The sequence below is a fragment of the Pygoscelis adeliae genome, unplaced genomic scaffold (assembly GCF_000699105.1).
Source record: "Pygoscelis adeliae isolate BGI_AS28 unplaced genomic scaffold, ASM69910v1 Scaffold114, whole genome shotgun sequence".
Classification (NCBI taxonomy): Eukaryota; Metazoa; Chordata; class Aves; order Sphenisciformes; family Spheniscidae; genus Pygoscelis; species Pygoscelis adeliae.
Window position 1 is genome coordinate 1,200,885 of NW_008824587.1, and position 17,158 is coordinate 1,218,042.

Consider the following 17,158-nt stretch of genomic DNA (forward strand, 5'->3'; position numbering starts at 1 on the left):
CCCTGCTGGAGCCAGACAGTGCCCCAGACAACACAGGTCAACACAAACTTGATTTCTCATAAAACATACCCCTACCACAAACTTTTCACTGAAAAGCACCAGGAAAACAACCTGGCTATAGTGTTAATAAAAGGAGTGGGAGGGAGCCTGGCAGAAGATGACGCAGGACAGAGGTTGGCAGTAAGGCTATCAGGCGGTGAAGAATTGCTGGTGACTTTTGGACCAACTGCTCGCAGTTCAACCTACACTGAACTTGGCCCAGGCCCAAAAGTCAGAGCCAGAATAGAAAGATAACTGCTGGCTTTTACTATGGGAAAGCTCTGATTTTTAGGCAGCTTTGCCATCTTTCTGTAGAAACAAACATTTACCTTGTTTATTCATCTTCATTAGTGTTTTGTTTGTTTATTTTGGAGCCACAATGAATTGAAATGCAAGTTTGAGCTACATAACTTCCTGGCATGTTCTGTAAGAAACGGTGCTGGGCAGTAATGGATTTAGCTTAAAAATTAGAGGCTGATTTTAGGTTGACATTAGGCTTACATCAATGCATATACTCCGATAATCTCTAGTCATATAAACCAATTTGGGACGAAGACCTCAAATGGCAATAGGAGCAAGCATACACAATTCCCCTGGTATTACTGGGGTTTAAAGGACACGTACAATGAAAAACAAGGGCCTGATTTCAAAGATACAAGAGTCATACAGTGCAGTAGATTATAAACTATAAGAGGAAGGGAGCTTTGATACCCACTTCTGGGAACTATCACGTCAAGTTTAACGTGCTACATAAAACACGGACTTTTACCCTTATGAGGACTAAGGGCTCCCAGCTAAGCTAGAGAGCTTTTCCTTTTATCAGCTGCAAAACTAAGCCTATTCAAAAGGACCAAATTTCTGCTGCACTTAAGAACAGTGGGGGTTTCACCGTGGATTCCAGTGCAATGTTTAGCTGGCAGTAACCTTCTGCTTTCAGTCCCTGGCACCTCTGTTTTACCTGATTTAGTAAATCAGCATCTTTGTCTCCAGGCTCATCACCAACTGCCCAATCCAACCGTACACCTGTTAATTCATTCCCACAACTCTCTTCCTCAGACACTTCCTTCTCACTCTGCCACTCCTCTTCATCACTCTCTTCATATTGCTTCCTGCTGGCTGACAGAGTTGTTGTCACTTTTGGAGGAGGCAGTGTTGCTAGTACAGCCGGGAGTGTAAAGGCTGCTAGGAATCTAGCTTTCAGTAGGAGGTAAGCAGGGTTATCGCCAAGTTTCTGCTGCACCAGTTCTCTGATAGCATGCAAATCAACCCCAGTGCCCTCATCCTGACTGGCATCAGAAGGCAGAAGACACGCTGCTTGCTCTTCTAGAGCTGCTTTCTGCAGAAGTAGCTTTGAAAGGGTTTTTAAGTTGCACAGAAAGGGTGGTAAATAAGGCAGCCTGGTTTGCAGTGATGGTACCTGAACACCTTGTTTCCCATTCAGCCACTCCTTCACTAGCCCCTCATCTTCAAGGGAAATCAGGCTAAAGTCAAGTAGATTCTTTTCTGCACTGGAAGCTGTTGGCTGGGGTGGACTGTCAGCAGGCTGCGTAGTTGGAGGTTTGGAGGCAATAGGTCTATTTTTCAATGCTTGTGCAGCAAAGCAATCAGAGTTCCTTGGGGCATTGTTATGCGGAACTGGATCTCCCGGCTGGAGCACAACCCCTTTTGTGACGATGCTTGGATTGGAAGATGAGCCATTTGTTGTAATGGAGTCATGGCTCTTTCCCAAGCTAGCGAGACTCGACACACATTGGGAATCAGACCCTTGAGTGCTTGCAGGTAGCTGTGTTTGGGGCAGCAGCACAGCATGCAGGGTTGGTGCATCAGGTGGAAGAGCAGTCTGAGCTGCAGAGGAGTCAGAAGCCTTGGAGAAGCCATCTGAACATGCAGGCGTTGCAGAAGAAACGCTGGATGTGGTGCATCCAGGACTCGCTGAGGTCACAGGTAAGAGAGTTGTGGAATGGTTAGCTGTCTTTCCCAAAGGTACTCCTTCTGCTAACTGGGCACTTGGTGCTTTTGTCTCTGCACTGCTGGGGTGAGGCGTATTTCCTCCAGCTGGTACAGGAGGCACTCCTAAGCCAGAGACGTTGCCATTGGAAGTCACAGTTGTCTGACATTGACTTCTCACAGCAGCAGCTGGCAGTCCTTGGGGAACACCCACCACAGTTTGTACAGCAGTGGGGAGCAAAGCCTGTGGCGTTACGATCCATGTGAAAGGCAGTATGCTGTTGGGAATCAAATGCGAACCAGTTTGTGGAGTTACAAGAGCAGGCAATAGATTGACTGGCCTCTGTTGTGGCCCATTACTATTCAGCTCACAGGTAACTGGTGTGGAAAGAGACAATTTGTTGGTGCCAGACTCAATGCCAACAGGCACCACTGTAATCTGATGTGGCACAAAAGCTTGGTTTTGCAACACTACTGAAGCTGAGCTACCAGCTAAGACCTGACTATTGCACCCTCCCTGATGTGGGGCCTTCTCTGCTGCAGCTGGATTCATGCCTGGAGAAACCCCTCCTACAGGGCTACTTTCCAAAGCTTGCTCTTTTAGTTCCTTATTGGATTGTAGTTCTGTCCCTTGTGAGGAACCAGGGCTTTCCCCAGTTTCTGGCACTGATGAGGAATGGTTTTCAAGCACAATAGCGGTAGAAGTTGAACCTGCAACAGCAGTAAATGCTGGCAGTGGAGCTGGTGCACACTGTACTTGGCTATTTGTACAACCAACTGCTGCAATTTTGCTCCCTGCTTGTGCAGAAGGAATGATTTGCTGTGGTGGGTGCTGGATTATCAGAGGCCCCGAAACCAGCATCTGTGGGGCAACGAATACTGTCCTCTGCATAGCTTTCTTAGCCCGGGATTCTCTTAGCCGCTTCTCTCTCAGTAATTCTGAGACAGTTTTAGGCTTCTGCCTTTGCACTTGGGCTGGAAGAGCTCCCTGCATGGCAGGAGCACCGCTCTCAAAGACAGCAGCGGAAGTCTCCCTTGCTTTTAAGGCAACAGGTCTCCTGACAGCATTCCTTGGTATGCCCCTTCGGGAGTTCCTCTGAGCACAAGATTGTGATGAATTGCCTATAGAGGAGGGAAAATAAAATTAATAAATAAATAAATATTGAACAGTATTTTCAAAAGCCATTCCTTAGCTATTAAGCATCAAGTACCCTGCACGGGAAGTAGCAAAATTCCTGTTTGTGAGAGTTCCTACACCACTACAGTCTTGATTTAATCAAGCCCCGTCCTGACATCCTTCAGATAACTCTGATGCAGCAAGCTTACCACTTGTTCAGTAATGATGTAATTTTCCCCAGAACTCACAGGTGGGCTAGGAACGCACTTTAACACTGCACATGAAAAATTGTACTGGTCAGCACTACACCGGCACTTTGCACCAGCCAGGATGACAACAACAAACTGGGGTTTTGGTCAGTGCCAGCATGTTCTCTACAGCCTACAGCCAGCACCTTGCTGGAGACAAGTGCAACAGCGACAGTCTACAGAACTGGTGGCCCAGTGCCACTGGTCCCCCAGCCCTTCAGTATTTTTTCAAGTCCTTACCAAAGGGTAACATATTTAGCCAATAACTGAAAATCCAAGAGCTAGCAAAAGTGAGCATGACAATGTAGTTTTGTTCCAAAAGTTCTCCTTCAGTTAAATTGATCATTAATGTAACGGTGATGAATTAAGTGAAAGGTCTTGCACATCATAAAAATAAATGTTCTGGTAGGTACCTGAAGAAGTCTCCATATTTTGGGAAGCCTGCCAAAAAAATTATATTAAATTATACTTCTGAGATATCTACAGATCATTAAAACAGCACAGATGCGAGTCAAAGCCACATCTGCCAACATCCTATACATTTTATTACGCTTCTGAACCAAAACAAGCTGGTAACACACACACACAAACAGCACCATTGGCCGCACACAATGAAAAATCTCTACTTAAGACTTCAGTGGGAAAAGCTTAGAAACGGACCACATGCAATACCTGCTGAGGCCTTCTTGCATTAGCCCTAAGAAGCTCTGACTGCCTTAGCCTTCTCTCACGAATAATCTTCATGCAGCCATTGGTATCAATCTGAAAGAGCTGCAAGATGAGAATTCATTAAAACTTGATTGCGAACAGAAGTGTTCTGGTAGAGCCAGTGACCATACAAGATGGATGGGAAAGGCTTCACATGCAAGATTCTGGGGACATTTTTACACTTAGAGAAAAAATCCTCGTGGTATTAGATTTTAGATGCAGGATTTAAGAAGCATCATATGCAAGCCATGAGGTCAGATGAATCCAGTAATTAGATTATTAGTTTAAGGAACAAAGGTAAACCATTTATTCAAGCATCAAATACAGAAATAAAGATTACCACTGTCTGAAAGCAGATAAGGCTACTAAGAGAGTAAAACCTACCTGAATGAAAAGCGTGAACAGAGGAGTGCTCATGAGACTGACCGACTTAATCTTCTCTTGAATAGAATCAGCTAGAAAAAAGTCCAACATCAAAATCAGCTAGGTATTCACTTACAAGATGTCAGAAAGTAGGGACAAAAAGTAGGAGAGTACTATCCCTGACGGGTAACCATTACCTTTTGTCTGATGAAAAGCCATCTTCCCAGTTTGCAAGGTGCAAGGCAGTAGTACATTGCCCACCCAAGGCGTCACTGCCATTAGAAGCTTTCTGTCAAGGTTCATTCTTCTCAAACGCTCTCTTTCTTGACGATAAGTTTTCTCCGTGATGTTCTGCAGCCCCTGAAGCTTCTGGCCGACAGAAGTACTAACTCCAGGTATTTTTGTTAAAACGGTGGCAGAAGGTTTTAGTATCTTTGATTGCTGTGCATGAACAAGTACATAATTAGAGTTCCAATTAGGAAGGTTCTACCATAATTAGTCCCAGGACAAACTACTCACAGGGCAGTTATGGAAAAAAAAATTTAAAAAATTACGAGCTTTTCCTCTTTAGACTACAGCGCAAGAAGATCTGTGATTCTACCAAAAAACGTTTCGCACTAAATACAGCCTAGCAGTGCTCACATTACAAGAGCAGACAAGACAGAAGAGGCACTTACAAGTTTCCTCTGAAAGCATGTGTTATTTCTTAATACTCTTCTCACATTCTCCAGGGTAACCCGTAGCACTTGCTTTCCACATTTGGAAGCCTTAAAACAAAAGTGTACAAGAAAAAATAAAAGGGAAAGTATCTCACAGAAAATTACCTGCACTGACTACTATACACAGAAGGTACAAAAGTTTTCAGCATTCCTAATTAATTTATTAAATTAAATCAGCCCTGAAGTGCAGATACTTACCTTACCTTTTAGTCCTTGTGCATTATCACAATACCAAACCTCTACTTTGTAAAAGCCTTTGTGTGAAGTATCTACAAAAACCCACACTGAGGGCCAAATTTTATTGGATGATTCTCTTTGCATTTTTTGGCTTAACAGTACAAGGGAAGGAAGAGGAAGAGCTTTGGAAAAGCCACTGACTCTTCCCTAAACTTTTACTAGTAAAATAATGCTGTATCTGTAATCAAAATTAAAGCACTTTGCAACCCTTGCATACCATAACCCTCAGAACACACCACTTCTGGAACCAACAAACTTGTCATCAGTGCAATTGGCCCCACAGCCTAGGGCACACGTGCAATTCTTCACACAAAAGTCAGAACATTTTTGCTTACATGAACTGAAATAGCAGTTTTGACATTTAGTATTTTGCTAAGGAGTATCTTCCTGCAAAAATGTGCTAGGAGGGTTTGTAGTGCCTGATTAGGGGTGAAAACCCAACTCAGAATCAGATACAGGTGTATAAGTAACTTAATTCTTCCAAACTTTAAGCCTATATGCCCTAGTCACCAGGGCAGAGAGACACCACAATTCACTGGACAATTCTGCTTTATGAAGATATAAAAGAAGTTTTGTTTCTGTGACACTACGGGTAGGAAAGAACACGGCTATTTTCTAGGTAATGCATGAGGAGGCAGTGCTAGAAATTTCTGTTTAATCCCACAGCTCAGTATCCCACAGCACCCCCCAATGGCATAGTGAGAAAGCAGCCAACAGAGGCGCGAAAAAGATTTTGCCATCTACTCATCACATACTCCCTTTACTGCAACAACTGCACTTCCTGGTCGCTTCTGATCTAAGCTCCGATCCCATCAAGAACAGACTGAGAATCCCAGGATTCACCTTGTTCATTACTTCTACTGGATTCTTCACAATGATGTCCGTTGAATGAGGACGTGCAATGCCCCTCAGGAGGGTGTTCAACTCTGACGACTTATTGGCAGCTCTGTCCTTGTCTCCATCACACATTGCACTTGGAACTTCACTGCTACTGGTCTCTGCATCAGCACTCGCAGGAGAGAAAAGGGATGGAGTTTGGTATCTTCCTTTGTTTGACTCCTGTGTATTTGTCCGTGTTGGTATCCACAAGTCAATGCTGGGAAACGCACACTCCTCCTTGCTTGTTGGCTCCTCCTCTGAACTGTCTGCTAAGTCCAGTTCTATGTCTTCACTGCTACTCTCTGAAGAGCTGGAACTCTCTTGCATGTGTCGGCGTTTTGTTGGCCTAGATCTTTTCTTCTCAGTCAAAAAAAGCACAGACAAGTTTTAGCCAGTGTTCACCCTTGACTTGCAAATCTCTCAAGTCAGTAAGTTAAACAGTTTCACGGGGCAGTATCATATCAGTAAGGTGTGACTTCCAGATGGATAGTTCCGCTTTACTTCTGCTAAGATTAACTAAATCCAATACAAATGGCAATTGCCATTGGACACAGATTTTTACTGGTTTAGAATCCTGTATGCAGAGAAAAAGCTAAAGATAGAGACAAGGTTGTGTTAAGAACCGGTGCACGTGGAAGTACAAACTAAGTACAGTGCCCCATCTCAACACAGTCGGGTTTCCATGAACCCTTCCCTAGGGCAGGTGCTTTGCCAATGGGAACAAGACTATCTTTAACACGGTCTTAAGCAGCCAGAATTTCTGGAGTGCCTGGAACCAAAACTGGCAACTCATGAGGTACATACATGAAAACCTAGGTATATCCCATCCTTACAGGCACTTCAAGGCAGTGAAGGAATTCTGGATAATATACAAATATATAGCAAATTAACTCCAGACCTTCAGAACAAAGGCTGCTTTAACACATCAGAAAATTACACCATGAACATCCATGATAAAAATCTTGATTGTGTGAAATCAATGTCAATTTTTGTATTGATTTCGCAGGATTTTGCTTTTAGTTTAGAGAATCTTAAAGAGATGGGACTGTGACATAGCAGGATTTTGTAGAATACCTTAGACCCAATCATGAGTTTCCACTTGCTTAGACATTGGGAGCCAGTCCGATGTGGCAATTCGGAAGCTATTTTACTCCAGTGACCTAAAAAAGGATGCAGAGTAGAGCATACCTATTAATGCAACAAACTGAGCAACAGGCCTTGCCAGTGCAGAACATTATACATCTCCTTGTATAAGAGACAAAGTTACTATATGAATGGATGTCAAAACCTTAATACCCATTTGTGTTCTTCGATCAGACTTTGCGCTACAATACACTCAGCTAAAGTTAGAAACTAGTAGAAAATTAACCAATAGCGAAAACCCTAGCAGAACTACACACTCCCCTGCAGCAGTAAGAGAGCGCTTGGAAGAAAACGTAAACTGAATGCTGAAAAGCTTCTATTTGTTAAGGAAAGTTGTCTTAGAGAAAATGAGAGAACTCTTTCACAGGCTGTTTAGAGGGGAACTCGCCCCTCTAAACTGTCATAGCTCTGCTATGCAGACCTATATGCTCTATATGCTATATGAGATAGCTGCTAACGCAGCTATAGAACTCTTTACTACACAATCCCGCAATAACTGAATTTCCAGGAACAGACTACACAACATAAAGAAGGTTGCAATCATCAGTACGAAGCAGAGCCTGCTAGTATCAGCTGCAGGGCTTAAAATAAAAGAGGAGAAAACTTAAATCATTAAATTCCTTAATAATACTTACTGCTCTAAACTTCTAAAGATTAAGTCTCAGAAACACTCACCCAGGCCATGCTTTTGGACCAGTTCAATTAGCTGCTCCTCTTCCTCTAAACTCCACTTGCCTTTCTTCACATCACAGTGCAATGCTTTTAAGTACCTTCAAAATGAAAACATTAAAGTAAGGAACATTCAATCCTGCTTGCACAGTTCCGATCATCACTGCATACTCCGAGGCTGAACAAAACCAGCATTCCTAACCAGATCTTTCCTTTTTCTAAGGGGTCCCATCCCTAGTCCCGTAATACAGCACAGCTACAATCTCTTTGTTCTCAAAAACATCAGGCCACATGATTAAGAATTGCAACAAGCAGCTGTAAAATGGGTCACTGAAATTAGGACATACCGTACTCTGAGTCTCCTGAAGTTGGGTCCAAGGCTGAAAATTGCTCAGCACCTCATTATTGATGTTCAGTTACAGAAAGTCACTCACTAGATCATTTTCAGATACACAGACAATACATGGATGACAACCGTCCCTCCCTACATGCACTGTCACGTTTAATGGTCCCTTTGCTTTATTTCAAACAACATCCTTCCCAGCTTCTGCGAACCCACAGGCAACTATACTGAGGGAGTAGCACGCCACAGGCAACAACGCACTGTTCTCTCTCTGTTAAACTCAATTTCAACTTTTTGACTTCTTTAACTTCAAACGCAGGGTTATGTGGAAACAATGTTAGAGACTATATTTAGACCACAACCACTTTTACCAAGCAGCCCTTAAGGTGACACTGGTTTAAGCAAATCAAACGTATTTGTAAAATAAGTTGTGTCTTGGCTCTGTGTAATAAACTTGAAAGCACAGTTGCTACATTTAGCATACATACCGATCTCTGCACTGAGCATCGCTCCTCCCTGGCACTTCTGTCCGAATTTTATACCAGTCACGCTCTCCGTACTTCTTAACTGCAGCCAATAGCATCTATGTTAATCAGACAAAGCAAGAGTTGAAATTCTCAGCAGTAATAATCCTAATAGGCCTGAGACAGAAGCAGTTGTATTTGTTTCCACTGTGTTGTAAATCTCTGAACAGAAACGTTAAGGAGCTTCTAAGCCCTCTTGACTTGTAAACTGCCCACCTCGGTCCATTTCACATTCCTTTGTGCCACTGTTAAAGCTCAGATGTATATAGCTATGCAACACCTCAACAGTCTAACCTTCCCACTTTTTGCACCCTGCAATTCTAGGCACCAGAGAAGAGAGCTTACAGCATCTTCCTCTGGTGTCCAGGGTCCTTTCTTCAAACTGGGGTCCACGCTCTTTGTCCATCGGTAAATCAGCTGAGCAGAATCTCTTCCTTCCATGTAATAAGCAACTAGAAACACAAAGGTGTATTTTAAAGTCTGTTGCAAACAATGTTTCTTCCTTTACTTACATTGTAACTGTGATATTTTCAAGCACCATTTTAATCGCAGCTTAAATACTTAAACAATGGTACCCAACAAGAATTGAAAGAGCACGGCATACACAAAATGTTACTATTTATAATGGCATTATCCGTACAAGACACATGATGACCCAACAATCCATCTTGCAACAACAGAGAACCAGGAAAGGTTCCAGCTCCAATACGTATCTGACAGGTTCAAGACACCAGGCGTCATACTCACAGGCTTGGATTTAGGACCCCAGATGCTTGGTTACTATTCTCAACTCCACTCCTCACTAGTCATACTGCCTCCCACACTTCTGAGGAACAGAAGCAGTAGTACCGACCCCCTAGAAAAGGCTTCTGGGCACAGCACTGAAAACTGCCAAAACAGCTGGCCGTGAATGAATACTGGCTTTCTAGGGAAGAACTCTGATGATTTTGCTACAAAAATCAAAAGCTCACACAACCATCAGTACTTGTTAATAACTCTCAGCCAGTTTCAACCAAATTTCGAAGATGGATAAAGGTTCCCAGAGATACTAAGTTCTTGCTGATACAACGAAACTTCCAGGTAGGTACAGGAAAGGCATATATCCCTGCTCCCACCAAGGACAAAGAGAGGGAAAACTCAACCATCCTCTCTCATTCACCTCACCAATGGGGGGTTTTAGAAATCAGTACATCTGTAGTTTCAGATGAGCCACAGCACTGTTGTGCCTTGCCTAGATCACAGGCTAGAACGGTAAGGTGAAAACACAGAACTGTGACTATCCTGGAAATGGAAACATTCATAGGAAATAAAACTTCATTAATTCCTTGAATCAGAGCAGGCTGGGTGCTCTAGTATGCAGAAACATTAACAGACATAAGCCTGGGAGAATGAAAAGAAAAATTACAGGTGAATGGAAGGCATTTTCACTTGTAGGTCACTTACTTTTCTTGTATGGGATATGACTTCCTACTCTCATCTCTTGAACAAGCTCTAAAAGCATCTGATCTTCACCTTTGGTCCATTCTTTCCTTTTCAAATCTTTGTTATAGATTTGATACTTCTGCAAGCACTGGAAAGGTGTCCTGTTTGTCTTAATACAATGAAAACAGAGATACACAGATAACTGGTTATTTATGAGGACAAAAAGGAAGAGGGAAAGGCTGAAGTACCGAAGTTTTTTGGTACTGTTCTTGAACACTTCTCAGAAAAGCATTAATTAACAATGAATTACCATTAACGTCGTTTTCTGAAAATTGACCTGAGGCACAGTTAAGTCAGAATTAACTGACTTGTCACCTCGTTTCTGAGCTCAGAAGACCTTACCCCCAACTCCTCGGCTATAGTCTGCCAGTCCAAATAACCGTGTTTAGCAGCTATCTTCTTTAGCCTCTCTATTTCCTCCTCAGTCCATTCCTTTTTGTTGATGCTTGGATGCTCCCAATTTTGCCAAAACTTCCTCAGTTCTTCTGAACTACGTTGTCCATCAAACTAAAAGAAACAGCAAATATCTGTTTTGTCTTGTAGCTGGGACTAAAACACCTGGACAGACAGGAACACCGATACAAGGAATATATTTTGCATTCCAGATATGTCTTATTGCTAAGTTTTCCAGAATTAAATCATCAAATTTAACAAGTTGAGGTCACATAACAGTCAACTTCAAGAAATGCACGATGGCAACAGTGGATGCAAACTAGACCAGGTCAGGCAATTCTCAAGAGAAGGGACACAGATCTCAGAAGTAATAAAACAGCTGATCTCCCAACTTACGTGGATGTTTGAAATTTTCTCCCAGTCATGCTCATCGAATCTGTTTCCTAACAAGTCACTTTCTGGGAGTTGGCTAAAGCAGAAGGTACAAAGAGGAAGAAAGAACCACATGAAATGGTTAATTAAACAGTCACTTTGTCTTCCCCATCTTGCTTCATCTTGCCCCTCCCACCCCTCCCACCTGTTACTGAGAACCAACACTTACTACCTCAAAGCATTGGGCTCTTTAACATAGTAACTTTGCCCAAAACAATGTTTCTTCTTGAAAAACAGTCCCCTACAGGATGATGTTGGGTTAGCAGGCGAAACGATTAATGCAATATCAAAATACATTGCTCCAGACGTGTTAATGAGCAAAGGCTCAGAACTACTGAGCTCTCTGCTTCCTTGTTGCTAAATCAAGAACTATTTAAAACAGCACCTCTATGTTGGGTATAGATACTACATTTGTATATCAAGACCCAAACCACAATTCTTAGTAAAGAACTGTGGAGATGAGAGCTCTAACAGAGTTTGAGCAGCACTTAATTTTTTGCAAGCCAACACAAATAAAACTTTCTCCAAATGTCATATCTAGAAGTACTCGAGGAAGGAGGGAATTTTAAGAGGTAAACTCCGAAAACAGACTTTCATTTTCACCAAGAATGTAAAAAGAAAACTTCTCACTTAATTGCCTCTATTTCTTGCTCCACTTCTTTGATTTGCTTTTCCAAGATCTGTTTCTCCATTTCAGTCTTGACTTTTTCCAGTTTCTGATTCCAATAACTCATCCTGTTCAAAGACATTTTTATCATTACTTAATACGACTAGATGGGAATGAGGCCAATGGCATCACAAGACGTATGGCAAAGGTGGTTTCCCCATCAGTGTCATTCTTTCTTTCAAGTTTATTTCCACACTACACAAAACTGTTGTTGTTCTAGGTTTTCCCACATGGCACACTCATTATCCTATTTTTGCCCCTTCAATGCAAATCACTGACCCAGAACAGGTCTCAGATTAATCATTTTGGTATTTACAGAGAGAACCAATGGTTGCTGCAACAGCAACAAACAAAGACCGTACCAGCTCCAGGCACAGAAATCTCTCGCTGGACACACCATTACGACTTGCTACATATCACAATTTCAGCTTCAAGCACCGTAGACTATTTTAAGTTATACCACTGTGTCAATGGGAAGAAATAGACAGTTATAAAATGCCACAATACAAAACCAAACCTCTCCACCTGCCAGATACCCACAAAACAATCATCAAGCACTTACAACCCCGCGCCCCCCACCGAATGCTGTAACCTCTTGCTTATGGTCAGAACATTGCAATCCAAGACCCTTCGGTACCACATGCACACACACGTAATACAGATGTCAATAAAGAACGAAAGATGCTGCTACCTACAACAGTGTCATCCTCTGCACTGGTGCCCACAGGACAGGGGAGTTTGAGGACCACTGCTCTAATTCACAGAGCGGCTCTCCCAGGCCCAACGGTGATAGTCAAAGTATCTCTGCTGTGTTTTGTAACCTTACTGAATTGCAAGCAGTTAACGCAAGAACTTGCTGAAGGAAGGTGGAATCTCCACATATATCCTCTCCTTCCTTCATATATAATGTTCTCATCAGGAAAAAAAAGATTTTTGCACAGTACTTACTTCAGTAACTTTGGCTGAAGCAGGCGCTGCAAGCGGTCACTTACTACTGACTTCTGCAATAATGTCTTCTCTCTGCTTTTCCCTAAACCAAACAAGGTAATTGAGCATTCAGATATCAGTGCAAAACCACCGCCAAGGAAAGAAAAAAAAAAAAAAGAGAGATCCACTGCTTTCAACACCCCTGTTAAAGTATCCCCCAGGTCTTCAATAAGAGTTCCCCACCTAAATCACTAATGTCATGTCTGACTTGGGCAAGTCGGAGCCTCTTGCTCAGTTTTAGTTCCAAAGAGACCTCAATAAAGATCATCACCCAGGTGTTTGTAACCATCTAGAGCTGTAAGTGTCCCTTGAACTTCTTTCATCTGAGCACTACCCTTGCATGATCTCATTTGGTTTTGGAGTGCTCACAGGAGTTGATGCATCAAAACAAACGCAAATGAAAGAAGGGAGTCATTAATCACTCACTGAAACAATTTAGAGACCATCCCATTTACTTTTAACTACTTTTCTTGTGGAAAAGTATCAGAAGTGTTGACGTTTAACTGCAAATGGGGTGGGGGGGGAACTAACAATATGAAATATACATTTTTAATAGCTCTTACAGAGCACTGAACAGCACATAGAGTTACTTACATTTTGTTGAAAGCAGTTGTTCAAAGGATTTTATACCCTGAGCTGCCTTTTCCTTGGCATCTTCATTGGAAGGAGGGCCCTAATGAAGATCAGAAGGGTTAGATACACTGGAACAGTCACAGACACAGAAAAATTGCCCTTTCTTCTTAGAACTCTAGCACGAACTGCTACAAAAAAGACCGGTAACTCCAACTTGTCCAAACTGTCACATTCAAACTGCTAAGTTGCCTTTATTAGCACTAGCTCACAGATACATCAGAAGACATAAGAAAACAAATACAAATACAAATAGATACATCAAGCAAGTAAGTTTGTCCGTGGCTACACAGGCTACAATCGGCTCAGAGCCAGGCCTGAAGAAGCATTTTGAACATGGGGACACGTATTATGCATGATTGTACCTTCTTAAGATGCACTACCAACTTGGGTAGGATTTAACAGAAAGATTACCAGTCATTGCTTGAATATTATATTAATATATGTATGGTGACAGTTGACAGCTACAATAAAAAGTCAAGATCTCCTTTTGCTAGCGACCCTTTAAAAACACATGGAAAAAGTAGTGACATTTGCTTCAGAAAATGCGGTTTCAAAGACAATCAGATTTCAACGAGTACTTTAAACAACAGCATGGAATTGGACCGTGGAGATGAAGACAAACAATCGAAGTTAAGTTGAAAACAAGAACATTCAAGTGCCCCATGGCTGGAATGCCACTCCTCAGAACTCACTTTCAGACGTCACAGCCAGACATGGGTTGAACAAACATTTCCAAGAGGGTAAGTAAGCGAGTGAGGGGAAAAAAAACAGTTTCAAACTGAGGAGTGACATTCACAGTTACACAGTTGAAATGTAACACAGTTTTAACACAGTTACAATTTAAATCTATCATTGAAATACATACCAGTATGTAACCTAGTTATATTTACTTACAATTCCTGTTGTTTTATCCTTAAAGTATGGCTTCATAAAATGACCCAAAAATATATTTGCTGGTAGATTTCTACCATCTCCTGCCTTTGCTATTTTTGGACCACCAAGCTCGCACATGATTTCCTTCTGCAATACAAGAATTAATTAAACAGTATCAGTGTTCAAATTCCTAATTTCAGAGAGTGGTGGCTGAGCCACCACAAACATCCCAGACAGGGTTCAAATTTGCAGCACCAGACTGTAAATCAGTGTACGTGCTAAAGACAGGATTTGGAACTTCCTAAGTTTGTATAGTACACTGCTGATGACTAAAAAAAAAAAAAAAAATACTAACTTGATACAACAAGCTAAAATATAAGATATAAAATACCCTAGTGGTAGCATTTTTGGTGATGAGAAAGCATGGAAACATCAGTCAAATAAGCCATTCGAAAGGCCAGTCACGTAACATTGCTTTGAACTGCCATGAAGAAAATTAACCTGGTTCCTGGCCAAGCAAGCTGAGCACTGCACCAGCATATGAATAAGGGACTGTGACTGCTGCAGCTGATTCCACTGGTACCTGTGATGGATTAGGAATGTCCTGGAAAGTTTTACTGGGCTTGATGGGCAGGGGAAGATGGCAAATGACAACCCCGAAAAGCACAGGAATGAACATTTTACTCCTGTTTCGCTCACCTGCTGTTCTTTGTTTTGTGCAATGAGCAGCTCGACTTCCTCAATCTTTTCCTGGATAACTTCCTGGTACACATGGTTCATCTGCAGACATGTTTCTGGATCCTGTGGCAGGCTACTTTCAATATCATCATCGCTACTGTCATCTTCTCCTTCCATTTCCTTGAAGCAAATAAGGCATTTAGGGGGAAAAGGAAGAAGGGGGAAAAAGGAAGAAAAATGCTTGCTTTAAAAGCAGGCATGTAACAATTATTTTTGTAACTCAATAACTTCTATTATCTTACACAACCGATTTGTCAAAAGAATTGGAGGCACATAACTGTCGGTCTCTCCCTGGCAGCTGTGTTGACCGCTCCCAGAGGCAGAGTTACCAGCCTCGCCCAGCTCCCCTTCGCCCTGTTCGTTAGTTCAGCCTGCTGCTATTTGAACCAAAGTCTGACTCCAAACCCTGCCAACAGCTGGTCTTGTGCCATCAACTGCAAAAGTGTAAGTAAACTGCAAAATAGTAGTACTTTACACTGGAGCTCTCTTGCCTGCTAAACCTGTACTTCAGAACCACCCCTTCAAATTTCCTCCTCATTTGTGCTTCTACTGAAGCAATTCTTCCCTTCTGTGATTTATTACCACAGGATCTGGACACAAAGCAGGGCTGTTTCATGAAAGTGCTCTGCACCTGGGTCCAGTCTGCACCAGCAGATTTATCTTCACAAACTAGCTTCTCCTTTCCTGTGCTGTACAGGCGTTAAGATATTTCTCTGCTAAATGTTTTGACATGAAGTCTGAGAAAATATTATGTTTAAAACAACACCAAAGGTAAACAGATCCGTAAAAATTCTTAGAAGTAATTTTCCCCTCATGTACAAACACAGTATTCTTCAGGTACAAAGAAGTAAAAGATTTCTTGATCGCAAGCTGACGACTTCTTTCTCGCATGCGATTGCTCTGCGGCCTCCCCAGAAGCTGGTGTGTTTCCAGTGACAGAGATCAGCACTAGAGCAGTGAGGCCTCTGATCCCCGTCACTTGTTTTCACATGAAGAAGTCTCTCTCTCACACATGAATAACAAAGTCCTGGACAGGAATAACTAAACCTCCAGGTCTATTATTGATCCTTCCCAAGCTACGGAGTCAAGCCAGCTGCCTAGATTTCCCCAGAACAGAGTGAAATTCCCCTTCCTCCTGCTCTCTTCAATAGACAGATGGAAAGATAAGCTTAAAGAGAAAATGGTTACCATTTCAGCATGAGAATCTGAGTCATCGTCTTCACCATCATCTGTTAGACAACAAAAATACAAAAATGCTGACTGCAGTGGGATAGAAAAAGAAAAGCTTCAAAACCCAAGACTTTTCAATTAAAGCATACAAATAAAGTGCCACGGAGTATCTCAGATGTGACCATTAGAGTTCTTGGATACTGCCAATATTGTCAAGTAAAAACAATATTTAGTTATACTCCACGTATGCACTTTTTTGTTCTAGAGTAGGAAAAAGAGAGCAGCTCCTGATAACTATAGTAACAATCAAGCTGCATCTTGGTCCCACACATCACGGTAAAATAAAGGCTCTGGAGTATGCAGGAAAATGAACATTCCAACCCAATAAACCCCATAAACTTGTAAGCACCTAACAAGCCTTCCACGCCCTCCAGCAATATTTGATTTTGCATTCAGTGTGGCTGCAGCGTTCTGACACACGTTATTCGGCCTTGCACGATCAAAACACAGGCGGATGAAGCGACTGCGGCAGCCACCAGAGGTACAGACACCCGAACTATTACCACCCCCTCTTTGCTTTGAAAAATTAATGTCAGGAGGCACAGGCAGGCTGCGAAACGGAGCGGCTCGCCCAGCAGAGTTTGTGCCGTCCCTTCAGACGGCGTGGAGACGGCTGGGATTTAACTGTTGACAGTATTTGGTGGGCTGCTGCCTTTCATGAGTCAGCTCGTTACCACCCGCCCCGCGGAGAACCCTCCATCAGGAGGCGCGGCGGCTCTCCAAGCCTTCCCCGCCACCTCGCCACGCGTTTCACCGCGAAAATAGGCAAAACGCCGGTGCGAGGGGC

At 42.5% G+C, this 17,158-nt stretch overlaps 1 protein-coding gene across 1 annotated transcript in view; it reads right to left on the bottom strand.

Annotated features, from left to right (window-relative positions):
* Positions 1 to 16,368, bottom strand: part of SNAPC4 (small nuclear RNA activating complex, polypeptide 4, 190kDa) — an 18,315-nt gene extending 1,947 nt beyond the window's left edge. Inside the window, exons 1-20 of the mRNA XM_009322038.1 lie at positions 16,330 to 16,368; positions 15,103 to 15,261; positions 14,425 to 14,550; positions 13,492 to 13,570; positions 12,859 to 12,940; positions 11,874 to 11,978; positions 11,208 to 11,280; positions 10,761 to 10,925; positions 10,380 to 10,527; positions 9,282 to 9,388; positions 8,901 to 8,995; positions 8,076 to 8,170; positions 7,332 to 7,417; positions 6,222 to 6,614; positions 5,100 to 5,189; positions 4,620 to 4,863; positions 4,444 to 4,514; positions 4,024 to 4,122; positions 3,765 to 3,792; positions 998 to 3,108 (exon numbers count right to left, since the gene is read on the bottom strand). Coding sequence (XP_009320313.1) covers positions 998 to 3,108; positions 3,765 to 3,792; positions 4,024 to 4,122; positions 4,444 to 4,514; positions 4,620 to 4,863; positions 5,100 to 5,189; positions 6,222 to 6,614; positions 7,332 to 7,417; positions 8,076 to 8,170; positions 8,901 to 8,995; positions 9,282 to 9,388; positions 10,380 to 10,527; positions 10,761 to 10,925; positions 11,208 to 11,280; positions 11,874 to 11,978; positions 12,859 to 12,940; positions 13,492 to 13,570; positions 14,425 to 14,550; positions 15,103 to 15,261; positions 16,330 to 16,332 — 4,359 coding nt within the window. The 5' untranslated portion in view covers positions 16,333 to 16,368. The remainder of the gene's footprint in view (positions 1 to 997; positions 3,109 to 3,764; positions 3,793 to 4,023; positions 4,123 to 4,443; positions 4,515 to 4,619; positions 4,864 to 5,099; positions 5,190 to 6,221; positions 6,615 to 7,331; positions 7,418 to 8,075; positions 8,171 to 8,900; positions 8,996 to 9,281; positions 9,389 to 10,379; positions 10,528 to 10,760; positions 10,926 to 11,207; positions 11,281 to 11,873; positions 11,979 to 12,858; positions 12,941 to 13,491; positions 13,571 to 14,424; positions 14,551 to 15,102; positions 15,262 to 16,329) is intronic.
* Between the last annotated feature and the right edge of the window lie 790 nt (positions 16,369 to 17,158).